Source organism: Calypte anna, chromosome 5, assembly GCF_003957555.1.
Source record: "Calypte anna isolate BGI_N300 chromosome 5, bCalAnn1_v1.p, whole genome shotgun sequence".
NCBI lineage: Eukaryota > Metazoa > Chordata > Aves > Apodiformes > Trochilidae > Calypte > Calypte anna.
In genome coordinates this window covers 15,886,862-15,914,552 of record NC_044250.1, presented here as the reverse complement: position 1 = coordinate 15,914,552, position 27,691 = coordinate 15,886,862, and the positions used below count along the sequence as shown (strand labels likewise).

The 27,691-nt window shown below is 48.3% G+C and overlaps 1 protein-coding gene across 8 annotated transcripts in view; it reads left to right on the top strand.

Annotated features, from left to right (window-relative positions):
• TSPAN4 (tetraspanin 4) overlaps nucleotides 1-27,691 on the top strand; it is a 381,566-nt gene that overhangs the window by 198,843 nt on the left and 155,032 nt on the right. For 6 of the 8 annotated variants that reach the window (XM_030451175.1, XM_030451169.1, XM_030451174.1 and 3 more), the window contains one exon: nucleotides 23,101-23,180. In XM_030451175.1, coding sequence (XP_030307035.1) covers nucleotides 23,118-23,180 — 63 coding nt within the window. In that variant the 5' untranslated portion in view covers nucleotides 23,101-23,117. Of the gene's footprint in view, nucleotides 1-22,847; nucleotides 23,181-27,691 lie in introns of those variants that run through there. The other 2 variants (XM_030451168.1, XM_008496038.2) reach the window with 1 other exon arrangement.

Here is a 27,691-nt window from a genome sequence, read left to right as displayed (position 1 = left end):
GTTGGAGTTTTGGGACTCTCCCAGTCAATTTACAGGATTTGGGGTGTAAGATACTTTTCCTTGCACATTGAGGTTATTGGATTTGGAACTGTCTGGAAGCATCAGCAAGAGAATCCCCTGGTGCTGGTTTAGAACCAGCTCTTGGATGAGAGGGCTTGGCAGGCACATTTTCTGAAGGGCTGGCTCTGAACTCTTCAGAAATGACTTTTCAGTGCTCCAGTTCTTGGTTCTGTTTTCCAGGGGCTCTCCCTGTGTTGCCTGTGGAGCTCTAAAGCTTGGAAAGCTTCAGGTATCACCATGCTGGGAGGGAGATGTGACACCGCAGCAACTTTTGTATTTGAGTAGAAAACACTATTTTGCATGCTTTCTTAGAGGCTGGTATTATTCTGGTTTACCACCAGAATTCCAGTTCAGTATTCAGTGAACTGGAATGTATTTTGTAAGTGTCAGCATGAAGCCATGGTCCTCTTGTTGTGCTGAAGGGCTGGGTCTTCCTCTCCTGCCATCCCCTGACATTGTCAGGCTGCAGGACTCAGTGGGAACGTAAGAAAAACTTCACAGCAGCTTCCTGAAAAGCAACTGGGCAGAGAAATGAGGGTGATGATCCTTAGAAGTCAGTGGACTTGGACATTTTTTCAGGCTCCTTTCCAAGAAAAGGCAAGCTACCTGTGATGCTTACAAGGAGCACTGCAGCACTTGGGCTTCTCTTGTGCTTGGTTAAAATGAAGCAAACTTGGAAATTTAAGAAAAGCTGGAAGAAGGTAAATTTATTACATGCATACAATTTATTACATGTAAATTTATTGCATCCAAAACCATCTTACCTGCAACCCGTAAAGCTTCAGAGTTAGTTTTCTGAAAGGCTTAGGAACAGGGTGGAATTCTGAGTCATATTCCTTGGAGTCTGTGGCTTCTTCCCAAGGGATGGGGCAGGGATTGACTTCTTCATTCCTGTGCCCAGAGACAGGACTCAGGGAAATAAATGGTCTCAGGCTGAACCAGGGGAGGTTTGGGTTGGATATCAGGAAAAGGATTTTCACCCAGAGGCAGCTGAGCAGTGGAAGAAGCTCCCCAGGGAAGTGGTCACAGCACCGATCCTGCCCGGAGCCTTTGGATGATGCTCCCAGGCTCCTGCTGGGATTCCCCTACCCAGGGATGGACTTGGACTCCATGGTTCTGATGGGTCCCTTCCAACCATGGAAGTATTCTGTCATTCCATACTGCCAGGAGCCAGCAGAGGGCATTTGGAAACTTGGCTTTTCTGCTGATTTATCAGAGCAATTCCTGTGTGAAGCTGATGTCCTGCAGAGCTGGGGATCTGTGTGTTGGTCCAGGTCTATGGTGAAGGCAAAACTTAGGGTTTGTGGGTTATTTTTAAGTTGCCATACAGAATATCAACCATAAAATAGGTATTTCTGAGTAATGTCCAAGTCAGCAGAAGCATTGAGGCAGAAAGCCAAAAAAGCTCTGGCTTCTGGCAGGGCTCAGTATTTGGGTGTGAGGTGGCTAAAAGGCTGGGAGAAAGGAAGGGAAGGAACACTGTATCCTCTTTGGGGTTGGTTTGGGGGTTTTTTTTTGGTGGTTTTTTTTTTGTAAGAAAAGACCAAATAGCAATTCTTTGTATTCATGACCAAAAATCCAGCAGCATTCCTGTTGGTTACAGGTTTTGTAAGCTGCTCTGGGTGTGTAGCATGGTGTGGGACAGAACAGATCTCTCAGCAGCAACAACACTGAGCTGCTGTTAGGATTTGTTGTTAAAGTCCAGGCACTGGGTAAATATGCAAAGGCATTAAAGCATAAAGACATTTAATTGCAATGTTCTTCTGTCCTGGGACTATGGATGAAGTGCTCATTATCCATCAGCCTGGGGTCAGGCTCTGGCAGCATCTTTCTTGGAGAGACTTTTATCAGGTCAGGATTGAACCTTGGGACTGGTTTGGCCCTTTCTGTTTTCTGTCTCCAGAGTGAGGTCTGAAGGGATGGAAATGGATCTACCTTAGCTCTTCAACCCCTATCCACACAGGAGAATTTCACTGCATTTTTCCCAAAGCCTTTAGTACTGCAAGGAGTGGCAGCAGGACCCAGACCCCTCAGCTCTGCTCTCTCTGCCCCATCCCTCAGCCAGAAATCAGCCAGAAATTCCTCAGCTAAGCCAGAGTACACTGCTAAAATTTGGGATGTGCTTGTGAAATGCATTTCTCCCCTTTGTAATATGATGGATGACTCCAGCACAGTCAGGCTGCTGGGGCTGTCAGGTTTTTTTTAGTTCTTTGGAAAAAAAAAAAACTAATGAAAATCAGGGAGAGATATTTTTTTGAAGTTGTGTAAAGATGCCTCAAGTGGGCCTGGGTCTGGTTCCTTTGGTTGCTGTCGTGCTACAATATTAGAGATGGGAATGTTATTAAAAGGGGTGACTCTATTGCATATGACCAGCAACTGCATTTGAAGGTTTGCTCCCCCAAAATCTCATTTTTGAGATTTATGCTGCCAATATGATTTATTAAGTATTCCTTGATAAAGGAGATGGGACAAGATCTTTCTGGGAGCCCAAAATACTGATTTTTAGCATAAGTATCAGCAGCAAAGAGTTAAAAAAAAATAAACGAGGAGCTGAAGGGTATTTTTGTTAATACATAATTTCTATGTACTTTTCATGTATATATCTGCTGCCAAGATCTACCTGACATGTCCTTTTATTTTGTTGTATCCCCTGACAGAGCTTTCATTTGGCTTTTGAAATGCTGGGTTGTTAATGAATGTTTGTGCTGCTGTGCCCTACCTGTGCACACATCATAAAAGAATTCATTAACTTCATCTGAAATAACTTGCAGAACCCCCAGACCTGATTATTAACACTTGGGTGGTTGGTTTCAGAGGTGTTTGTTGGCTTCTCAGCTGTGAAAACAGAACTCAGCCTTTGTGGGGCTGTGTCCCAGTGCCTGAGCATCACTTGCTCCCCTCTCAGGAAGATGCTTGAATAAGCTGAGACAGGGGCTGTTAGGAGGGAAGGGAGAGCAGGGCTGTGGAAGGAGCACAGGAGTGAGGAGCAGCCCTTGGATAAGTGGCTCCAAAGCTGTGGTTTGGTGGGAATCAGTCTGGTGGGAAGGCAGCAGCTACAACCATGGCAAGGCTGGATGCTGAGGAAAGGCAAAGCTGCTCAGGACTGCATGCCCAAATCCATCAAAACTCTTTGTTGGCTCTGCCTGTGAGGCTAGCAGCTCTTTTTGATACATAAGATGGGATTTATTTAAGCAAAGATAAATTATTCCCTCTGTGGTGCCAGTGTGTCTCATTCCTTTGCACTACCACCACCTGTCCATTCTGTGTCTTCCCATTTCTGTGTCTTCCCAGGCTTATTCTGAGTGCTGCTTCTCAGTGAACTATAGGACAATGCCAAGGTTCTTAGAAACATGTTAGACCTCCATTTCCATTTACAAACCTATCCTGGAGGAGTCAAGTCAGTACAGAGGCTGTGATGCTTGCTCTGGTTGGAGGAAGTTTTCACCCAGCTGGTGTAAGAGTTGAGAGGGGCCCATTGGGATGCCCACCCACATGTAATTCCTCTTCTAATAAAGTTTTTCTTCTTCTGAGAACACTTCAGTGAAGCTTGTAGTTGTTACAATAGGAATTATCAGTAAAGTTTATCTCTTGCTTAGAAAAGCTTTTCCCTGGTGCCCACTGATGCCATTAAAAATCATCTTAGGTTATGGCTTGATGAGTTTGTGTGCCTTGTGCTTATAGGTGATTTCAGGCTTGTCTTGAGTGCCTCCTCCTTATCATAATCATTTACTACTATCATTGCTGGTAGTGTTGCACTGGAAATCTCCACAAGCTGGGGAGAGATGGTATGAAAAAAAGAAAGCAAAATTGAAGGATGGAGATGGAATGACCTACCCAGCACTGGAGCCTGTGTTAGAGATGGGCTGGAAACTCCATTTCTGGCTGCAGTCTGAAAGCCTACCCTATTTTCATGGACAAAGTCCTAGTACTTGTTGTTTCATCTGCAGGGTGAGACTGACTCCCACCTTTCCCTTCCCTCTGCTACCAGAAGCCCAGTTCTTGGTCAGGACTTCAGGAGGCACAGGAGGTTTTTTGAACCCCACAAGCTCAGTGCAGGAGCTGCAGATGTCTGAGATTTATCCATTTCATTGCTCTCTAAATGAAAAAGTTTCTCAGAAGTTTGTGCTCGTCATCCCACTGACTCCAGTGGGTGCTCCCATGCAGGAAGAAGGTGCCTTTTCCTGGGGCATTTGAATTTGGGAATGGACACCAGCTACCATGCCATGGCTTGGCATGCCATGTGGTGAGGTTTGGGACCAGCTGAGCTGATAAATCCCAGTAAGTTTCTCACTGCCATGGCTCTGTGGGTCCCTCCCCCAAGGAGCAGTTCTGCCTCCTCCTCTCCTCTCCTCTCCTCTCCTCTCCTCTCCTCTCCTCTCCTCTCCTCTCCCTCTCCTCTCCTCTCCTCTCCTCTCCTCTCCCTCTCCTCTCCTCTTCCTCTCCTCTCCTCTCCTCTCCTCTCCTCTCCTCTCCTCTCCTCTCCTCTCCTCTCCCCAGGGCTGTGATGAACAGCCTGATACAGAATAAAGAATGGCACTGGGATGCTGTAACAAAATGCATTCAGAGTCCCCTTTTCCTCAAAGGCAAAACCAGATTGTCAGATAGAGCTGGCTTGGGGATGGGGAACACTGTGAAGTGGCTCCTGGCCCTTCCTGGCTGCTTGCCTGGAGAGGGAAAGGAGCCCAAATGGAGGAGCAAGAGGGATGCTATCCCTCTGCCAGGTCAGGTTCCTCTGTAGGTTCTCCAGGAACAGCTTGAGGGAAGGGAATCTCACCTGTGCCAAGGACCAAACCAGGTGGGTTTTGGCACACCCAGGTCAGCAGAATCAAGGAAACAGAGCCCCTAGCCAAAGAGAGAGAGAAATAGAAGCCAATTCCAGAGTGGGGGGTAGAAGTGCTGCTGCAGGGATTTTTCCTCAGCAGCAAAAGGACTGGAAAAGGCAGGGTACAAAGGGGGAAATGCTTTGGTGGCTTTGGAGGGGAAAGCCTTGAGCATTTTAAGGCAGCTGGCTGGGTTCTCCATGGGTCTGAACCCATCAGTGCCTTGTAGGGATTGCCTTGTAGTTGAGTTGTTTTGCACTGGCAGAGATTTTTGCTTCTACATCTGAGTCATGAGTGAGGAGTGTGAACCTCTAAGGCTTTCACATCAAACCCAATGATTAATTAGCACATGGTGTTAAAAGCAGATGTGGTTTAAGTAAACAACACTTCCATGCACCTGTCTAGGTAGAGATTGGATCCTGGAGTCTAAAGAAGAAAGAGGAGCTGGCAGGTTGCAGCTCAACCCCAACAAAGTCCAACCCAAGAATAAAAAGCTTAAAAATAGACATAAAACCCCATGAAATTACCCAAAAGTGCACATAGCAGAACCAACCTGAAACCCTCTAAAGGGACAGGGAGTAATCCAGTCAGGGAAAAGGATATGCCAGGTCCTGTAGGTGGTCAGATCAGAGAAGAGCAGCAAACTGTGAAGCAAATACTTGAAACAACATTTTCTGTGACTGAAATGTGTTTGCAGCAGACTGGCAAAGAGAGAGAAGATTTTCAGACATCTGGAAGGGGAGTAAACCTCCAGCTTCCACTGAAACCCATCTTCCCTCTGGAATACATTCCCTGATAATTGTTCATCACATCTGATAGACTGATAAAACCCACTCATCTCACAGGTGATCTGTAAGTGGTAGCAAAAGGTTTTATCACCTCTGCATACCCAGAACTGGGCTGTACTGACAGCCTGCAAGGTTTATTTTTTGTGTAATGAATTGGTTCTTCTCCTGCCATGCCAGAAGCTGTTGCTGTGATCACCACAAAGTGCTGATTCACTGGCTGTCAGCTCACTGCTTACTGATATCCTGCACTTCTTATTTATCTCTTTATCCCTTCTCCTTCCATACAAAGGGAAAAAACCGAGAAAGTGGGAGCATTGTGTGGACACCCAGGAGAGGTGAGGGCTGTGGAAGTGAAACTCTGATTTCTGTGAGCAGCCAGAGGATGGTGTACAGCACCAAAAGAACTTTTCCAAAACTCCCCTTCAGGGCTGAGGCCAAGGAGCAGCAGCCTTCAGGGATGCTCAGGGCTGGTACCCAGGGGCTTTTGGGGTCACTGCATCTTTGGGTCTAGCTGGTGCTGAGGATGCTGGGCCTGCTGTCACACCAGAGGGACTGGCTGCTTTTGCAGGATTGCCTGGGACCTCTGCCTGATGTGGTGGGACAGGGAACACCTCCTCCAGCCCCAGGGAGAGCAGGTGGTACCAAGTCCACTGGTACCACCTGGCTTCACTTGCTGCTTCCTGGGGCCACTGGAGGCTGGGGAAGCCCCATGTCCCATCCCTCTTGGGAGGAAGGATGTCCTGGTGATGGACATGAGATAGAGGGGCAGTTATGGAGACCTTTTTCCCCCAGGATCTTTTCTTCCCTTTGCAGAAGGTGTTGGGAAGCCAGCAGGGTTGTCTTGTTGGTTCTACACTTTCATGACAGCTCAGACTCTTACAGCAGCAGCACTCCCTGTTCCAGAGTTTTCCCCTTAAAAGATCCCAATTTAAAACCCATGCCATCAAGCAATCCAGTTAGCTAATTGTCAGAGTTTGTCATGCCATGTAATTAATTTTTGGACAGCATTCAGGTGCCTCTTCAAGAATGCACAAGGGGATGTGTGGAACTGCATCTCTTCTGCCCTGTGACTGCAAGGATTGACTCACACTTCTTGCTGGTTCAGAGCTGCAGACATAAGCTCAGGAGGTTTGGGGGAGTATTGAAAATTAGGAGCTTCTGTAACCTGATCCCACAGAAGAAAACCCTTTCTGCTAGTGCAGGGATCTCTTCTCAGCAGCCTGGGGATGACTAAAGGGATCCTTGGAGTCTTATCACCCTGCTGGTATGAGCTTGCTTCTTCCAGCCTAGGAATTCTGAGCAGTGAGGTGAGAAAAGCAGCTCTCAGGTCCTGGATAGGAAGGATAAGACCCCAGCACCATGGTTTTGCTGCTCACTGCTTCTGATCCCCAAACCCAGCTGCTCAGGTCAAGAAGCTCCTCATGGCTGAGGGGTCAGAGTGGTCAAAGCTTCATTGGTCTTGCAAAACCTAAAACGTGCCTGTGTACAGATGTGTGTGTATGTTTTTTCCTTGGAAAAAAACCCAATTTGCTGCCTCTAATTTAAAGAAATGCAATAGTGGGTGAGTCTGTTGAATTTTGGAGTTCTTTTGGTTGTAAAGCCACGTTCTAGAAATTAATGTCAATATGGAAAGACTTTTTTTGTTTAGAGTGTAGTAACAAGATGTCATCTTTGAGATGCTCAAAAATCCTTGCAGTAGAACGTCAGCTTTTCAACCCTGTGCAGCACCTTTGCTGTTCTGATTTATCCCAAGATTTACAGCAGAATCCTCCAGCAGAATAAAGCCTGGCTCTCACTGGAGCCTTCCTTCTGCCAGAGCTCAGCATGGTCAAAAAATAAATAATGGTCAAATTGCTGAACCCAGTTCCTTTGAGCTGTGCTCTGACACACACAAAAAATATCTTCATGTGCTTTTGTGGTACCACAAGAAGTGGAGACAAGCAGGGATCCAGGACTGTTCCTGTTGGAGGAATGCAGAGTGGCAGCTGAGTCCATCTGGGGATGAACAGAAATTAAAGCAGATGAAATCAAAGTGTTCAAGCCTTGCAGTGTCTCCTGAAGCTGTTTCTGCTTGGCACCCACACCTCTTGCTCACTAAATATTGGCTCCTGTGCCATTTTCTGCAGCCCCTCAGGAGGCCCAGGTGAGATTTGGGTCACATTTACTCCACTTTCTGCTCCTGGTGACAGGAGATGCTTGTATTGAAATTTCATCATCTTCATCTAAAAGAAGTGACCTCCTTTCTCTTCATTCCTCTCCCTCCAGTACCCTCTGATCTACCACATCTCAGGCATGCTTGGTTACTCTTGGAGGTTTTTTATTTTATTTTATTTTTTATTTTATTTTTTGCTTTTTGCTTGTTTTAAGAGAGTTTGTTTTAAGAGCGTGGTTCCTATTCCTAGGTGATAAGAAAAAGGGAGATGGAAGCAGTCTGTGCCCTGGCAAGTACAAAATGTGGATGTAAAAGGTAGAGAAAAAACCAAAAGCTTTCTTCTGCTAAGAACCAGGGCCACAGGAAGGTTTGTGGCCATGCTGTATGATCACAGGTAGAAGAGAGATCCCTTCCCAGCCACCTTTTACTGCCACGTGTGCTTCTCCACCACTTTTCAGAAGCTGTGGACATTCTGGCTCCTGCAAACTTGGATGCAAAATAGCACATAGGCTCCGTGCATCCCTCTGATCCCTGGGCCAGATGGTTTTGGCAGCAGCTCTTTGGAAACCTGGGTAAATCTCACCTGCTGTTTGGTGGGAGCAAGCTGGGATTTCCCTGCTGGGGAAAGCAGCCCTAAGGGAACATTGCCAGGTTGAGCTCAAGCCACTTATCTTATTATTGAGAACCACTGGGAGTCCAGCAGGAAAGAGGATGCTTTTGAAGTCAAGTCTGGATGTTTATGAGCTCCAGTAAGCAGCAGAGACCAGACTATCCCCAGGGCCAGAGGAAGGGGAACCTCTTGTGTAATTCCTCTGATTTACAGGTTTTGCTGTGTGGATTTTGTGATTTGTCAGTTCAGGATTAAAAGACCCCAAAGCCTTTTAAGTCTGGATTTCATTCTGCTGCTTGTGTCATTGTGCCCAGATGTGGAGGCAGCCAGTGTGCAGCAGCCCCTTCATCAACCAATTAACTGGAGCTGTCAAGCTGCAATCAGTGAGCTGCTCTCCTCCTAAAATAATTAGGATAAATTCCTCTCAGCTGAAGCTCTCAGCTCCCAGCTGCACCAGGCACGGCTCTGCAGGATCTGGAACTCTCTCCACAAAGGAAAATCAGGTTTGGACCTCTGTCTTGCCAAAGCCAGCTTTGTCCTTGTTCCCTGGGTAGCAGGGAACTGCTGGAGGAGCAGGGAATGGCAGGGCTGGGGAGTGGGGCTACCACTTGCCACCAGGCTCCCAACTGCAGTGCTGTGAGTCCTGCTCGTTTTGCAGGGAGCCCAGGAGTGGGGGAGATGTCTCCTTTCTGTCTGCAGCCAGGACAGTTTCACTCTTCCATAATTGAGGTTTTTTTTCTAGTTTTAGTTGCTCACTGACAACCTGATGCTTGCTGGTTTCTTTCAGGTTGCATTTAAAAAAAAAAAAACAACAAAAAACCCCAAAACTGTATGAAAGGGCCACGTTTCTCTTGAAACTCTTCCTGTGGTTGTTCTGTGAGCCCTGAAATGTGCTGCAGGTTCTGCTGTAGGACAGCATCTACAGCTTGGCTGAAGGAACAAGTGTCCAGAATGCCCTTTGGGACCTCTTTGTGTCTGACCCCCCGAGCAGGGAGCCCTGGGAGGCTCTGGTGGGAATGTCACCTTGGGACAGGGACCCCCTGCACCTCTTAGAGCAGGAGGAGACAGAGGGAAGGCTGCATCTGGCCTCCCCATGACAGAGATAAGGACTGGGGAGCCCAGGTTTTGCTCCAGGTCCCCAATCTTCTGTGTCTCAACCACACTCCCTAAGTCCTGGAGCATCCCTGGTGGGGTGGGGGCTTCCACTGACACCATCCCTGCCCCCTTGGCTGGCCCAGGGCTGGATCCAGGACTGGGGATTTTCTCTCTCTCTTAACTTTTTTTATCCTGCTCTCTGGTTTCTCTTTCTCTCTCCTGGTTATGAGGTTTTCCCCAGTTTTTCCCAGGTTACTCAGCAGTAACATCCATGTAGTGTGGTTTGGTGTGGTCTTTGGGACTGTGCAGCCTGAACATCCAAATCTCTGCTTTTATTCCTTCACATATACAGACACACACACACACACACACACACACTTGTGGGTGATTTGTTTTCCCTAAGAATTGCTCCAAAATTACCCCTAGATAACACCTAGAGCAACAAACTTGCTGGTTTGTTTGTAGGCAAACAGACCTTGCACAACGTTTTCACCTTGATCCGACGGAGGGGAATTTGGGTGGTCCCAGGCTCTGATCCCCCTCCAAGGGAAACCTCCAGGAGGAGGATTGGATCCAGCCTCACCCAGGCTCCTCTCTGAGAAGTCTGGAAGGCGAAGGGGGTCCAGTCCAGGTCACTTTTGGTTGTCATCTGGGTCAGGTCCCATCACACTTACCAGACCTCTCCTGTCCTACCCAGAGGAGTAAAGAAACCCCATAGCACAGTGGGGCAGGGAAGCCAAGGTTCAACCCCCCTTCCTCTCCATAAAAACCCCTAACCCCATCCCATAAGTGGGATCAACTTATCGCAGTCCCCCTGGCACCCCCAGCCTGGCATCAGTGAGCCAGAACCTTGCTCCAGGATTTCCCTGGGCTGATCCCCCCCTGCGATGGGTCCAGATTGGAACCATTTGGATCAGGCTCCAATCCCTGACTCCTGCTTGAGCCAGGCAGGGAGTTGTTCTCTCCTGGATATTTTTCCTTTTTTTCCTCTTGCAAACACATCCAGCATCTTGGTTCTTGGCACGTGGAAAGCAGCAGAGGTGCCCTGCTGGCTTTGGTCCCTGCAGGAACTGGGAGAATTGTGGCACAGGTTGTTGGGCTTTAGAATTTGCAAGCAAAAGGGAAGCAAACAAAAATGATTTCTTGTTTGCTTTCCTCAGGCAGGCCTTGGCCAAGGAATCTGGGGAGTCTGCTGAGAAATAAGAACTCGCTTTTACTGTAATGAATCTCTTAGCACAGTTTAAACATAACAAATAGAAATTTAAAGTACAGTTTACCCTACAGGATGGGTTTGGGTGACACTTATAAAAGGCTATAAAGCATCTTAATTAAAGTTTTATGGGCTCATAATTATGCATTATTTGGGATAAATATCATTAGCAATAGAAAAGCTATGCAGAAAATAAATATTGTCTTTAGATACCTGGGAGTATGTGTGAAATACAGAGGTTCCCAAGGAGCTCCTCTTTCCCCTTGAAATAAGAAATTCTGTCCAAAAGCAGAAATGCAGAATACAGAAAACATTCCCTGCCATTTCTAAAAGCCATTCTGAGGTAAATATCTTTTTTTTTTGTGTGTGTGTGGAGTTGCTCCTCAGCACTTTTCAGTTGACTTCTTGGTGATCTGATGCAGAAAGAATTTTTTTAGTGTCTAAATCTGCCTTCATAGAAATTCCCATAAAAATAACACAGTAAAAAAAAAAAACTGCTTGGAGGTCAGACCCCAGGAGAGGCTGACCCTGAATTTTTGGCAGTTTAATGTACACGAGGGCTTAGATTTAACAGGATTAAGTTTTGCCAAGGTCCTGTGCCAAGGCTTCCTTACAGAGCAGGAATATCTGAAACTCTGGGGCAACCCAAGGGGAAGCAATGAGCACAAACAGGAGGATTTAGGTACTAATTTAGGTATTGGTTTGGCTTTGCTTAAATCCAGAACCTCAGCCAGAATGGGTGCTGAGTTCAAAGCCCAAAAGCTGGAAGTCGGAAGATCATCATCCATTATTAATCAGGAAAGCTCTAAGTTGTGCCCTTATTTCTGTCCAAATAAAGCCATATTTAAAGTTAAATGACACTGAGTGCCTTAATAAATAGGGATCTTTCTCTTTTTTTTTTTTTTTTTTTTTTTCCCTTTTTTTTTTTTTTTTTTTTTCCTTTTTTCTGAGTTTTTTTGGGGGGGTTTTTGGGTTTGGTTTTGGTTTGTTTTTTTTTTTTAGGTTGGGTTGGGATGGATTTTTTTGTTTGTTTCTCTGTTTAGGCAACTTGAATCTGCTGAATTAGGGTCTCTCTTATCCTTGGTAACTGGGTCCAGGTATATTTTGCACAAAGGCTGCCACACCTGTGCTGCCTTAAATACCAGGTGCCTCTTCTTTTTGTGCAGATCCAACCTTCCCTGGGGAAAGGGGCTGCTTGTCAGGTTTGACAGAGAAATAAAACTGAGGCAGATTGTGGTGGTGTGAGCAGGTAAACACAGCTGTGTGGTTTCCAGTACAGGTGACACTTCTCCTTTTCTTGTTTCATGCAGCATCACTCTGACACTCACTAAATCTTTTAGGAGGGTGACTCCTGGGCTGCTGTTTTTAATTCCTTACTTGTGTGTGTTAGGTGTTCAAAAAAAAAAGAGATTTGAAAGTAGGTTTGGTGGACTCATTCCTGAAGTTATTTCTGTTCCCTGCTCTGAACGCTCCAAGGGCCGGCCCAGAGAGTGGTGCTGAATGGTGCTGATCCAGTTGGTGGCTGTGGTGTCCCCCAGGGACCAGTGTTGGGCCCAGTGCTGTTCAGTATCTTTACTGATGATTTAGATGAGGGGATTGAGTCCATCATCAGCAAGTTTGCAGATGACACCAAGCTGGGGGGGAGTGTGGATCAGCTGGAAGGCAGGAGGGCTCTGCAGAGGGACCTGGACAGACTGGAGAGTTGGGATGATCCCAAGGGGATGAGGTTCAACATTCCAAGTGCCGGGTCCTGCACTTTGGCCACAACAACCCCATGAGGAGCTCCAGGCTGGGCACAGAGTGGCAGAAAGGGACCTGGGAGTCTGGATTGCCAGGAAGCTGAAGAGGAGCCAGCAGTGTGCCCAGGTGGCCAAGAAGGCCAATGGCATCCTGGGCTGGCTCAGGAACAGCGTGGCCAGCAGGTCCAGGGAAGGGATTCTGCCCCTGTGCTCAGCCCTGGGGAGGCCACAGCTTGAGTCCTGTGTCCAGTTCTGGGCCCCTCAGTTCAGGAAGGAGATTGAGGTGCTGGAGCAGGTCCAGAGAAGAGCAAGGAGGCTGTGAAGGGATCCAGCAGAATTGCTGTGAGGAAGGGCTGAGGGAGCTGGGGGTGTTGAGGCTGGAGAAGAGGAGGCTCAGGGGAGACCTCATCACTCTCTGCAACTCCCTGAAAGGAGGTTGGAGCCAGGGGGGGGTCGGGCTCTGCTCCCAGGCAACTCTCAGCAAGACAAGAGGGCACAAAGGGTCTCAAGTTGTGCCAGGGGAGGTTTAGGTTGGAGATGAGAAAGAATTTCTTTCTGGAGAGGGTGATCAGGCATTGGAATGGGCTGCCCAGGGAAGTAGTGGATTCTCCGTGTCTGGAGATCTTTCCAAAGAGCCTGGATGTGGCACTGAGTGCCATGGGCTGGGAACCACGGGGGGAGTGGATCAAGGGTTGGACTTGGTGATCTCTGAGGTCCCTTCCAACCCAGCCCATTCTATGATTCTATGATTCTGCCTTCCACTCAGGATTTTCCTTTTTTTTTTTCCTTTTTGGGTAGCTAAAGCTTCTTTCCTTCTCTTTGAACAGACAGAGAGATGTCAAGGATAAGAGTTCCTTTGCTATTTAGTTTTACTTTGTGGGATGATCCAGGCCCCGTGATTCCTAAAGGAGTAATAGCTGATAACATAAGAAAAAATATACATATGTCCAGTTGAATTTTCTCTGTACAGGTCCATTCCACTTTCACATCAATATTTAATCATTGCCTAGTGTTTTTATTTTTATTACTATTAATATGAGCTTTCAAGGGGTCTTTTAGTTTGCTGCAGGCTCTTTAATACTTCAGTTTCCATTCTGAGCTCTCCCCAGCACAGCTTGGATTGTAAGAAATGGGTTGAGGTGGTGGAACAGAACTTCCAGGTCATAAAAAATAATCTGTTTGTTTATTCCAAAAAGGTGCCTCTCAAGATGAAAAAGACATCTATTGCTGCCTTAGGGGGGGTTATTTGCACTGCTTTTTTTGCCAGAAGAAGAAGCAGCAGCATATTTATCTTGAAGTTAGGGCTTGGGAAGGGGCCCAAGGGAGCTGGGAGCAAATTGGGGTTTTTTGGCAATGAGGAGGATGCTCCCTTTGCTGGGCTGCCCTGGCCAAAAACCTTGGGGGTTGGGGAGCCCCTCACCCCATTTCAAGCCACCTGAACCAAGTTGGCTTCTTTGGCTGAAGGCACATCCCAGACACTGCCTTCAGACCTGGGAAAACTGCAGGATTCAGCTTAGGGAAGCAGAATTAGGATTCCTTCAGCTCTCCACAGCCCCATCCTGATCTGCAGCCTTTCATCCCTGCCTTCCCCAGGCTTTGGGTGCAAATCCCTCCTGGGACAGCACTGAAATGGGTGGTTTGTGTTTGCTCTGTCAGTGTGTGAATATCTCAGAGGTGTTCACTGAGCTGGGCTCTCCGTGCCCTGGTTCTCCAAACTGCTGAGCACTCAGATCCCTGGCAGGTCAGGGAGTGCTTCTGGGCTCTCACTGCCTTGGAAATGGAGCTGAAATGGGGTTCTATGAACTTGGCTTCCTGCTTTAATGCTTCCAGAATCCTAGCCCTGTTTTTCAGGATGCAAGGCAGAGGGTGAATCCATTCTGAGTCTTCAAGGAAAAAACCCATGAAGACACTAAAAGGCAGACACGGGGTAGGAAATGTTAATGAATCTTTTCTAACTTACTGTGAGTGAAATTTTCTGAGTTGTTTTGTTTTGTTTGCTTCTGCTTTAAAACCCCTGCTTCCACAGACAGTCAGCCCTGAGTGGTTCAATGGTTTCCATGTCTGACTGATTGCTTTATATTGGACAGCAAGCCCCTGGGTGCCGTGTCTGTGTGAAGTGGAATTTCTTTGAGCACCAGCTGATCTCCCAGGTCAGGGAAAATAACCTTATTCCAAGAAAACTCCCAGGTAAATTGCATCCGTGCTGCTGAGCCTGCTGGCACCACAGAGAGGGCTTGACACAGATTTTCTTTGGGCCACAACTCATCTCGTATGGGGTGCCAGGTGGATTTTTATTTCTCTGTTCTTTCATTTTTTATTACTGAGGGCATCAGCAGAGGAACCAGGACTTCTGCTTCTCCAGGGATTTAGTGCCTGGTACTCCTGGTCTGTCATCTGCAGCAATGACCCTCTCTGTTAGGGACTTAATTTGGAGGAGACAAGGAATCTCCTTACTTAGATTTTTTATTTTTATTATTGGACAAAATACTCATCACTCTCTCCAACTCCCTGAAAGGAGGTTGGAGCCAGGGGGGGTCGGGCTCTGCTCCCAGGCAACTCTCAGCAAGACAAGAGGGCACAAAGGGTCTCAAGTTGTGCCAGGGGAGGTTTAGGTTGGAGATGAGAAAGAATTTCTTTCTGGAGAGGGTGATCAGGCATTGGAATGGGCTGCCCAGGGAAGTAGTGGATTCTCCGTGTCTGGAGATCTTTCCAAAGAGCCTGGATGTGGCACTGAGTGCCATGGGCTGGGAACCACGGGGGGAGTGGATCAAGGGTTGGACTTGGGGATCTCTGAGGTCTCTTCCAACCCAGCCCATTCTGTGATTCTATGAAAAGAAATCATTAGCCAAGAATATGACAAAAAATGTCTGGGATGCCAAAAGCCCAGAAAGCACAAGTGGCACAGGAGCTCTGTGGCGCCCAGTGTGGGGCTAGAACCCCAAAGCATTTTAAAAGAGATTTTTTGTTCCTTTCTTTGTTTATTCTGCCTTAGCACCAGCTCTTCTGCACCCCTGTGCCCTCCCAGCCCTGTCTGAACACATGGATGCTCCAAGGGAGGAGCAGAAATTCCTGCGCAGGTTCCCAGGGGCTGAGCTGATGGAACCCATGAACCCATTCTGCAGAGGAGAGCAAAGAAAGAGCTGTGAGGTTGCTGCAAAAGGAACTCATGCAGAGGCTCCAATAGCCTTGCAAATCATACCCAAAATATTTTCTCTGTGCCTATGATTAGGTTATTTCCATAGCAACTGATGTGCTATAAACCAAAGGTCATGACTTCAGGTGAGCAGAGGAACTATTGAGCATCAAATCTATTTTTTTTTCTTTTTTCTTTTTTAATGCAAATTTTAAAGAAAGAAAACAAACTCTGAAGTCTCCCATCTATGTGATATTGCTTCCCAAAGGAATCTTTATTCAAAATGTTGTTGGAGGCATCCAACAAATCCTGTAAATCTTTACAGGAGTTGCAGGTACAAATGTGAATATCAAAAGATCTTTGCATTAGCTGAGGAAATCTCTAGAAATCTGACTTTCTGCTCCTGCCCATGGAACCCAGGGCTAAACCACTTTCCAGCAGCCTTTTACAGATACCAAACCTGCTAGTGGATGAGGGAGGACCCTGGGAAGAAGAGGGAAGGTGTGGGATCTTCTTATGCATGTGATAGGTTTGAAACATGCTCTCTTCTGCTTGACTTGTTTGAAAAAACATTCAGATTTTTTCATAAATAAAAGGTTTTTGAGAGATCCTTTCCTTGCAGCCAGCCCCACAAGGTCCTCCTGCTGCCCTGGGCAGGACTGATGCTTGTTGGATCCCTTTGGTTCAGGAGCTGCCTTTAGGGCTCCACATCTGACCCACCTCTTCCTTCAAGCTTTTGGCAACATCTGACATCACAGGATCTTTGCAACAGGAGAAATTGGAGAAGAGGGCAGAATTTAGGAAGGAATTTAGCCTTCTGGTTGCTGCTGCTTTGCTCTGTGTGAGCTGAGACCCAGGGACACAGAGGGACACCCAGGGACACTGTCAGAGGATTTCTGCATTGCCAGGCCTGGGTATGGAGACACAGAGAGGTAATCACAGAGTGCTGACTCAGCACTTAGATCCCCCAGTTGGGTTTGTAGAAGTGTGGAATGGTTTGGGCTGGAAGGGAACTGGAAAAGTCACCCAGCCCAATCCCCCTGCACTCAGCAGGGACGACATCTCCAGCTAGGTCAGGTTGCTTAAAGCTCTGTCCAGCCTGACCATGAATGTTTCCTGAGATGGGACATCTATTGCCTCTCTGGGACACCTCTCCTGGTGTTTCACCACCCTCATGGCTCAGTCTGAAGCTACTCACTTGGTCTTTAAAACCATTCCCCCTTGTCCTGTCACCGACGGCCCCATTAAAACCTTTCTTATAAACCCTCTTTAAGTACTGAAAGGCTGCACTACGTTCCCCTGCAAAACATTCCTCTCCAGCTTTCCTCTAGGCTCCTTTTGGCTACTGGAAGGCCAGTATTAAATCTCCTGAAGCTTTCCTTCTCCAGGCTGAACAACCCCAACTCTCTTCTCCTGTCTCCACGGGAGGGATGCTCCAGCCCTCTGAGCATCTTTGAGGCCTCTTCACCCACTCCAAGGGCTCCTTCCTGTGCTGGGGACTCCAGAACTGGACACAGAGCTCCAGGTGGGATCTCATGAGAGCAGAGCAGAGGCAGGGAATCACCTCCCTTCCCCTGCAGAATGCAACAGGGACAGGGTTGGTTTTCTGGGCTGCGAGTGCTCACTGCCAGCTCATGACCAATTTTTCATCCACCAGGACAGTTTTTCACCTACAAGTAATCCCAGATCCTTCTCTGCTGGGCTGTTCTCAATCCCCTCATCCCTCAGCCTGTATGGATACCCAAGGACCTTGCACTTGGCCTTGCTGAGCCACCCAGTGTTCCCATTGCTTGGGCTTGTCCAGGTTGCTCTGCATGGCATCCCCATCCCTCAGCTGGGTGTCAGCTGCAAACTTGCTGAGGATGCACTTGATCCTTTTGGCTTTTTTGTTATTGGTGAAGATCTTGAGCAGCAGTGAGCAGGGCTGAGCAGAGGCTGCAGCAGGAGGCTCCCAGGTTCACAACCCCATTCCCAAATCCTTCTGCCCTCTGCTTCCAGTTGTTTGTATTAATGCAAAATGAATACACAAAAGCCAACACAAACTAAAGACTCCATCACAAGGTGGTTTTTTTTTTCTCCTAAGCCACACAGCCAACCTTGCCCTGAACTATGGTTCAACCTCCAGTCAGAAGACAGAATGTTTCTTAGTCCTTGGAAAAGGTTCATTTATTACACGGCCTGCAGCAGTGGCTCCAATAGAAAGGGAGCAGGAGGTGTGAGAGTGCAGGGGAGGGAAAAGGGGGCTGCAGGCTTGGAATTGGGGTGGAAAAGGGCTCAGGCAGTGCTTGGCAGGCTGAGCAAAGTTTTTCTGTGTGCCATCAAAAGTTAAGCATTGATCCCCCTTAGGGTGATGGTAATGCTGGGGTGAGGAGCAAAGTTAACCCAAAAAAGCTCCAGCTCTTGGGGTAATATTTGATCTTAAACATTTTTTTTTCTGAAACAAAGGGAAGGACTCTAAGGTCGGGGGTTCATGCCTTTGCACCCCCCTGTAGCAGAGGGGAGCAGTGCTCACACACATACCCTGTGGTTATAATGTGTATTTCAGTCGTAGCTTGTAGCAGAGCTTTAAAAATTATTTTATTTCATGGATGACTGAACAGTTTTTATGAAATGCTCATCAAGAGGTCATGAGGTCACTGTTCCATCAGCAGGGTGGAGCAGCCATGCAGGGTTTTGGAGATGGTGACAAGAGGCACAAAGAAAATAAATGACCAAGGATGTGAGTGAGTGGCTGAGTTCTGTGGGACCTGAGGATGCTGATGGTCCCTGGGCAGGAGAGGGAAATAGTGGAGCAGGAAGAGAAAGCAGCATCCAGAGGGGATAAAAGGAAGCCCTGATCCAAAGTGGTACTGAAATATTTGTTGGTTTCAATTGATGATTTCTGCAAAGAGGGAGAGGAAACCCTGGACATGGAGCAAGGGAAGAAGCAGCTGGGGCTGGGAAAAGATGACAGGGGATCCAAAGGGGCCCAGAAAGCAGCTCTCAGCCAAACTCTGGGGATGGGCAGGTTCTTTAGGAAGGCTGGGTGGGAGGTTTTGACACATTCACCATCACCTGAGCTCAGGGAACACCCCCAGAGCTCACTCAAGATCTCAGGATCAGGGGCTGAGAGCACCAAGCAGCTCTGGGTCCCACTGTTGCTGTGTCCTGCTCCCACCTCCCTCTCCTCTGCCATGATGGGATCAACTGGGCAGGGGATGGGCAGCACCAGGAGCCCAGATCCCTGCACCATCCCCTTAAAGGAGGAGTGGGGCTGAGCCCAGCCTGCCCATGGGTAGTAGCCACCTGCCCCACGTAGTAGCCACCTGCCCCACGTAATAGCCACCTGCCCCACGTGGTTGCCACCTGCCCCACGTGGTTGCCACCTGCCCCACGTAGTAGCCACCTGCCTCATGTAGTGGCCACCTGCCCATGAGTAGTAGCCCTTTGCCCCATGGTTAGCAGCCACCTGCCCATGGTTAGCAGCCACCTGCCCATGGTTAGTAGCCACTGTAGTGAGGATGCAGGGCTGGGAGTGTCAGTGCTGATCACAGCAACACAAAGGAGGGGGCTGGGGACAGGTTTGGGGGGTAAGGGAGCCAGGAGGGGGGTGCAGGTCCTGTGAGGAGCATCAGCCCAGGGTGAGGCTGTCAGGAGGAAAAGGGGGGGCTGAAGAAGGAGGGGTGCATCTTCAGGGGGAGGCTGCACTGAGGAAGGCAGAGCAATTGACACATCTACCAAACCTTTTTCAGTGCCATCCTGTTTCCTGGAGCTCATCTGACAAAAGCCTGAGAGTCCATTTCCAGGGCCAGAGTTTGGGCTGGAGGCATTGAAGGGTTACCAGCCCTCCCCTCCAAGTGGTAAGGACAGAGCTTTTAGGATGTGTAAATGGTAGAATTCCCCCAAAATCCATAGGCATTGAACCTCTGCTGCCCAGGCTGCCCAGTGCCTGCTTGCCTCTGCTGGGGAATCAATGGGAATTTGCCAGAGGATGGGAATACAGAGCTGCAGCTGGGGACAGAAATGCAGATGGAAAGCTGGGGTGAGCAGAGGTCACCAGGTCTGAGCTGTGGTTTTGGGCTCAGTCATTAAGAGTTTCGTAAAGCTCCTATGGGCAGGATGGCCACAATGCCCCAGAGCCTGATTCTGCTTGGTCCATAAAGGATTGCTTTATTGGGATGGCTTAAATACTGATACAGGTCCCAGCATGTCCTCCTCCCTTTTATCCACTTCCCACCAGGAATGGGAAAAAACATCAGCCCTTCATTTTTTTTACAGCTTTTCTGCTATTTCCATGCAGAATCTTACTCCTTGGTGCCTCATCCTTGTCCTGCTGATGCAGTGTTTGTATCTCAAGGACTTCCCATTGAGCAAACCCAGCAGCTCTGGCTGGGTTTCCTACAGCAGAAGATTTAATAAAATAATTATTCTGGAGCTGTATTAAAATCTGTATCCCAAAAGAATCTTTTGAACTTGCTGGTGATACAGGCATGAAGAGGAATGACTTGAGAGGTAAATTTTACTCAAATGCCTTTGAAAAGTTGTCCTTTCAATGAGGTGTGCTCAGGGATGGTGGTGGAGAAGGGAACCTGGGGACCTTGTATGGGAAGGGTGCTGTGGGACCCCTGTGTTTTTCTGCTCCTGTGTGTCAAGAGTTACTTGAGAAACCAAAACAAAACCCAGCATTTAGAAACTCTGCTTTCTACCTCAGATCTTGGCTTTAAAAATTATTATTATCCCCCAAATTCAGGACTTAATTCTTTTGAGAACTGAGGATTTCTTCCCTTAAGGAAAGGTTGAAATCAAATTATTTCTACCCCTTTTCTTATGCAGAGAGCAGTAAGTGAGCTGCTTTTGACCCTCCAGATGTCTGGTTTACAGCAAATATGCCAAATTGGCCTCTGTGTGTACTTACAACACCGTGAGCACCCTTCTTAAATAAGGATTATCTGACTTGACACTCTTTATACATCACCTCTGTGCAGAGCTGTACCCAGTTTTTCTTTTTACCATTTAGCATGGAGCTTTGTGCCCAGGCATTTCTTTGTACTGCCAGGGGACACAGAAAATACTTGAATCACTTTTGGGCTCCCATTGCCAAGCTTTTCTAGTTGCCACACACACAAGGAAGAAGGTTGGAGGCAAAACTGTTTGGTGCTATGGGCAAAGTAAAAGGTGTTTTGGAAACTGAGGACACAGCTGCTTTGCATGGCACCATCTTTATATCCTAGGAAAGGAAGAGTCCTTTCTGGCAAGGAAAAGGAGAAAGGAAGAGGAGAAGAGTGACTCTGGAGTAGGTTTGTTCTTAGAGGTAGGGAAGTTAAAGAGTGGGAAAGTTGCAAGTCACCCAAAGTCGTTGAAACAGATGGCACAGGAGTTCCTGCTCTTATGTTTTGTGCTCAAGTTCTTTCTCTCCAAAACTTCCACCAGGTGTACCCAATGTATTTATAGTTGTGGAAGAAATTAAGGGACATAATTAGACTCTAGCTTTGCAATTTGTAAATTAACAGAATTAGAGGGTGGTTTCCAAGGGTGAGCTGCTCAGGCTATGTGCAAAACCAGCTCATTTTACTTTTACTAATTTCTCTTTAATTAATTGGTGACTGTGCCTCTTGATTTGTGCTGAGACTGGCAAGATGCTTCATGCAAGAAACCTCTTTCCATCCCGATTCTCTGCTGGGCCAAGCCTTTAAAAAATATTAGCCAGCCATGTTCTTGCTTAGCTCCAGGAGTTTGCAATCAAAATCATGAGGCAGAGCTGAGAGAAGGGAGCTCAGCAGCAGCCCAGCCCCGTGTTACAGGTAAGGAGGCAGCACATCCAAGGTGAATTCCTTGCAGGGAATCTGGGGTGAAGATTGTAAACGAGCCTTGCTTTCCTGAGCGTTAATGCTGTGATTGCTACAGGTTCAGTCGGATTTTCTGGAAAAGTTTGTGGCAGATTTGCAACTCTGGACATCCAGGGAGAGCAGGCAGATGGTGGGGAAGTGCTCCCAGCGTTCGGGCTGTGATGCTTATCAGTGTGTGTATGTGTCTGTGTGGGGGTGACCGGCTAGAGAAATGACCGAGCTGTGCATTTGGCTGAGTGCTGATTCCCTGGGACTGACCCAAGAGCTCCCGGTGCTGCTGGATCCGCAGCGGAACGCAGAAGCCTTCCCGCCCGGGATCCGCGGCTTATTCCGCACCCCCTCCCCACCGCGCTCCCCAGAGCATCCCGCACGCTTGGGGAATCACCGCGTGCTTTCCTTGCTTTTTCCTTTTTTAAAAGCGAAACACCCGCCAGGCCCCAGCTCCGGGCTGTTTCTCCGTACCCGGAGTTCCGGACCGGGAGGGACCCGGGAGCGGGCAGAGCCCCGAGCCCCGAGCTGAGGCAGCGCCCGCCCCATCCCCATCCCCGTCCCCATCCTGATCCCGGGGGGGTGGTCGCTTCTTGCAAAGGAAAGGGGGGGGATGTGGAGGGGATGCGGCAGGCGGGGTAGGGAGGGGCGTGCGGGGCGAGGAGGCTCCTTCCCCCTTTTCCCTTCTCCCTTTTTCTCCCGTCGGGGCGGGAGTTGCCGGGCCGGGGCGCGGCGATGCGGGCGGGCGGGGAGCGCGATTGGTGCGGAGCGGGGGGAGTGGCGGCCGCGCCGTGCAGGGGCTGCGGGTGCGGGGTGCGGGTCCGGGGGGGTGCGGGCTGAGGGCTGAGAGCTGCGCACCCGCTCCCGCCGCACCGAGGGGGATGCGGGGAGCGCTAAAGTGAGCCGGGCGGAGAGGATGCGGAGAGGAAGGGCGGGCCACGGGAGCTGCGTGGCGTTCGGATAATCCCCGCCTCGCTTGGCCCGCGGGTTGCCTTCTCTGCGGGCGGCATGCGGAGCTGCGGGGCTGTATGGCATTTGAGAGCGAAGCGAGGTCACGCTTCCTTTTTTTAAAATTAATTACAGCCTTGAGTACAGCATGTGTCCCTCGGTTTTTCCCCTCTCTGGCAGTGGGGTGGGCCGGGAGGGACAGTGGTGACACCACACCGGAGGCGATGTTTCCTTGTGCCGGAGTCTTTCCCATGTGGAAGCTCCCAGCTCCATAACTCCGGGCCGGGCAGACTTCAGCACCCAAACTTTGCAGGACGCGAAACTCCTGGGCAGGATGGCGGACAGAAGAAGAGCTGGTGCAAAGCAGTAGGGGATTTTTAGAGAGAAGGAGGAGGAAAGAAAGCCAATCCTTCCACCCTCAGCACTGAGAGCCGGGGACTGTCAGAGCAGCGGTGGTGACAGGAGGAGCTGAAGCCACCATGCGCAGGTCCAGCACTGATGAGTCGCCCTATCACAGGAGCCCTTCCCTGGACAGCAAGGATTACAGCTTCCCAAATGGCACCTTCCCTCGCTACAGCACCATGTATGGTGGCCAGTGTGGAGCTGCCAGCAACTCTTTTTTTGGATTCCACACCAACCCAGGCCCCAAGGCCACCAAGGCTAAGTACACGTCCCCCAAGGGAAACAAGTACGTTGTCTTTTACCTGGATCTCTCGTTTATTTTTCTCCTAGAACTGAAGAGGTGCAGCATGGCTCACAACTGCCTGCAGTGTATCAAGTACCTCATGTTTGTCTTCAACCTCCTCTTCTGGGTGAGTACGTGTTTGGAACAGCGAGACCCCTGCGTTTCTCTCTGCTTACTGAGGTGGAATGGGAACTTGTTGCTGCTTGTAAACTCGGAAGTTGTAAACTTGGAACTTGGGCAAACTGGTGCCCTGGGCTCCCCTGTCTGTGGGATGCTTTACTGGTGTGGACAACACCTGCTGGGGGTTTCCTTCACCCTCTCATTTCCTTGCCTTCAGCTGTGTTTCAAAAGTGAGGGAAGGCAAAAGAATGTATAGTGAGGCCAGGGGTGTGAATGCCTCCATCACTGTGTTCCAGCTCCTCTTGGTGCCCTGGGCTTGCATTTCCACGTGTAGAAATCCTTAGGAACCTTGTGTTGTCTTAGAGAGATCACTGAGGCCATTGGGGATTTGAAGCACGTGCTTCCATCCATCACTGTGTCGTGGGTGGCACACGTGGCACATCACAACATTCAAGGCTTTATTGGGAATCTCCAGGTGATAAATATATATATATGTATATAATGGCACTATGTGCCAGTCAGTGATGGGTCCTCCCATTTCCCCGTTGGCATTTCCTCCTGGAGACATCCATGGCTCTGAAGGGTGGGAGGAGACCAGAGCTCTCTCCTCCCTTCTTCTAGAGCTGCAGCTCCAGGACAGGAGCTCAGATCCTTCCGAGGGATGTGTATGGCAGAGGAGACTGTGATAGGACACATGGGTGTGGATTTCTGCAGCCTCTTGGATCAAGGAAGTGGCTTCCAACAGCAGGGTGATGGGACAGTTGAGTGCCATGGAATGGAGCAGGGTGATGGGGACATTTCAGTGCCATGAAACAGAGCAGGGTGATGGGGACATCTGAGTGCCATGGAATGGAGCAGGGTGATGGGACATTTCAGTGCCATGAAAATGAGCCAGGGTGATGGGGACATTTCAGTGCCATGAAGTGGAACAGAGTGATGGGGACATTTGAGTGCCATGGAGTGGAGCACAGGCTGCAGATAGAGACTTAAAGAAGGTCTTTGTGTGGAGGGGTCCTGCTGATTGTCCCGTAAAAAAGGAGCAGCATGATTGCCAGGGTAGGAAGTGATTCCTGGTTCAGTGTCCTGTCAGGATTCCTGTGTGGGAGGGTCTGTCACAGCATCCTCAGGAGGTGCCTTTAAGTGCCTTGTTCAATGCCTCCTTCTTCCTGAGTGTTTCATTAAGATGCTGAGGGAAAGAGGAGGGGCTGTGAAGTGACAGCACTCCTGGCCTGATTTTTAAGGAGGAGAGGGTGTGTGTTTGCAGTGAGAGGCTGCTGTGTCCTTGCTGGTGACTGTAGCTCACAAATTGTCCTGGAGCTACAGGGAGGGCTGTGAGCTGGAAAGAGCTCTTCTCCTGTCTGTATAGAGCTGGTTAAACACGCTGCAGTGCTGGTAGCTTCTGCTGACCCAAGTCATCCCAAGGAGTCCTTACACACCAGTGGAAATCCACTGGATGGGCACGGGACTAACCAGGACATGCTGGTAAAAAGAGTGTTTGGTAAGACTGCAGTCTGTCCTTCAAATCCCGCTCTGGTTGCTTCTGCATTCCTAAATACTGTCCAATAGTTACTGCAGTTTTCTCCTGACCTGTCTTAAAAAAAACCCAAGTACTGTCTTTCTTGCTTTTCTAAGCCTTGTACTGCCCTGGTCAAGATGAGAGCAGAGGCAGCTGGCTGGAGTGTGTGCTAGAGAAATGCAATAGGAAGCTGGCATTAGGAGCTCTTTTCAGGACTCTGCATGGCACTGCCATGAGGATGCTCACTGCTTGCTGATTCCTTTTGCACTTCTCATCTCTCACTGAGGTCTGTGAGGTACTGCTGCAAGTAATGTATGTGCCTTACAAACACAGAATGGCATATAATAATATATCTTTGGCATGCTTTTCAGTAAGAAAGCCTTAATCCTTTGTGAGAGGAGGAAAGGTTTTTGTCTTTCCCCTGAAAGCATCAAAGCTGTTCTCAAATGCTTGGAGGGGGGGGGAAAGACAGGGGTCCCAAAGAGAGAATAACCAAATGCCAATTGGGATCTTTGTGAACATGAGCAGGAGGAGTGGGTGGTGTGGAATATTGCAGCACAAATTCTGTATTGTTTGCCTCTCACATGCTACCTGCACAGCAGGAGTGATGGATGATGGCCGTGTCCAAATGAGGTTTGCACAGCAGGTACTTAGAGGAGATGCAGCTCTTCACCTTATCACTGTGGAGAAAGTAACTAAAAAGAGATTATTGTAAAAAGTACTGGCTTAAGCTGCCCTATCTTTAGTAAAAGCAGAAAAAAATTGCAAAAAAATTGCTAGTTCTAGTGATCCTTGGAATGATGACAGGTTGATGATGTTGCTGTTTTGCTTTTAAAGTTGTTGTCAGTTATCTGTCAGGGTTTGCTTGGAATGAAAGCAGAAGCCTCTCTGCAAGAAGAGAGGATTGCTCTTTGCAAACATGCTCACCCAAGTTTTATTCTCTCCACCCTTCTCTAGGTGAGGGGTTGGTGCCAGATGAGAGGAAGTAGGAGGTGAATTGTTTGTTTCATGCTTTGACCTCCAAATCAAACCTGCAGTTCCTGTCATGTCCAGAGAGCAGGCATTGCATGAGATCAATTAAATGGCTACTATAGATTGTTCCTGCTTTTTTTGTTCTCTTTTGAGCAAATCCTTTGTTTTCTTTCAGAAACCATGTTGTAATTTTCTCCTCCCTGTTCCTGTTCCTTAATACCATTCCATTTTGGGCATCCCTACAGCCTCTTTCAGCAATCTTTCCCTTTCAGCAAAGGAGAAAAAATAATCTTCAGCCTATGCAACCCTGGTGGACGCTGCATTTTTGAGGAAAAGCCCTTTTTCTTCTAACTCTGGTGAATTTATGGGAAGCAAAATCTCGGAGGCCTTGATTATAAATGTTCCTGGCAAGTTTTATTGGATTAGGTGCTGTGCTTGTGCTGTAAAATTTTTAAAAGCTGTCATATAACTGTGGAAACAAATCTCTCCCCTTTCTGCCAGCTGAAGGGAACACAAAGCTCCCTCACCAGTGTCAGAGGCTGTGAGTGGGGGTGCTGGATCAGTCTCTTGGTACAGCAGACCAGCAGCTCTTAATGGAGAGAGAAAAACCTGGCAGGCTAAGAATAGCTCTTTTCTCCCCCATGATCCCTGCACAAAGTGCTTCTGGTGCATTTGGGGTTCCTCTGGGGTATTGAGGTGCTGGAACAGGGAGAGAACCTCAGTTCTGGCTGGGAATTGCCATTCAGAGGCCATTCCCTGGAATCCTGCCAGGTGCAGAGGAGCTGTCATTGCATCACTGCCCTGGTTTGTAAGCTCCCAAAATAACTTCTGTCACCTGCTGCAAAATACTTGCCTGACTTCATTCATTTTTATGGGCTTTGATTTCCCTCTGTTGAATTGCTGAGCCCTTGAGACTAAAGATCCCCTCAGATGGCTGCAAACCAGAATGGTTTTTTATTTCATAATGAGATATTTGTATTTCACTGGGAAATACTCAAGGAATAACATTTATTTTCCACATTCTTTATTCAAAACATCCAGGATTTCTTTATGACAGTCAGTAAAATGAACAATTTTCTTGTTCAGCTTTGTTGTTGAAAAAGGTGGCACTCTGACAGGTCTTAGGAGATACCCTAAGGAAAGAAAAATGTCATCTCCTTCATCCCCCTTGGCTTACCCCACTGCTTATTCCAGCTTCCTTTGACTTCTCCCAAAGCTTCAGGACTCAAAAAAGGAAATGCACAGAACTGTACTTGTGTTTCCAGTGGCTCTTGTTTTCCCTAAGAGGTCCAGTGCTCCCAGTCCTAGCTGGGCTGGTACTGATTTGCCCATCACATAAGAGAATACCTTAACCTGACCTTTCGGGTGATGCTTTAACCAACAGAGACATCCAGTAAAGCACAGAATTTGCAAAATGCTGTTGTTAGAAGAGTAGTTACAGAGAGCAGACAGCAACAAAAAGAAAGGAAGTTTGTTACTTATCCAACTTACCATTAATAATTTCTATGCATGTGTCTTCTTCATTCTAAAAGACACACTGAAGCTTTTAAAGAAGTCAAAGTCTTCAGAATTCCATGGAGGGGTTGATGCCAGTGAGCAGGCTCCCAAAGAGCCAGGGGAATCATCTCCTGTAGCTTTGAAACCCTGGGAGCTGGCAGCTCTGCTCTCTGCCTCCCTGCCTAGAGAGATGGGGGAAAGCACTTGGATATGTTTGGTCCAAATAAAATTCCCAGCTGATGCAGCCAGATTCTCAGGATGGTGGAGGCACAAAGTGCAGACTTGAAAGGTGTGGAAACAGAGAGCCAAGGAAGTGGCAGGTAGGATCTGTGTGAGAAAAACCTATTTAAATTAATTCCAGGGCTGAGCTGTGGGTCTGCTGCTCCAATGGCTTTGCTGCCATTGATGGTTTGGGGAGCCCAGTTTGGGAAGCCCAAATGAGCACTGGGGCACCAGTGACACTGCCACCATTCCATCTTTATCACTTGGATGTAATTGAAAAGAAGAAGTAATGAAAATAAGAAATCCCTCAC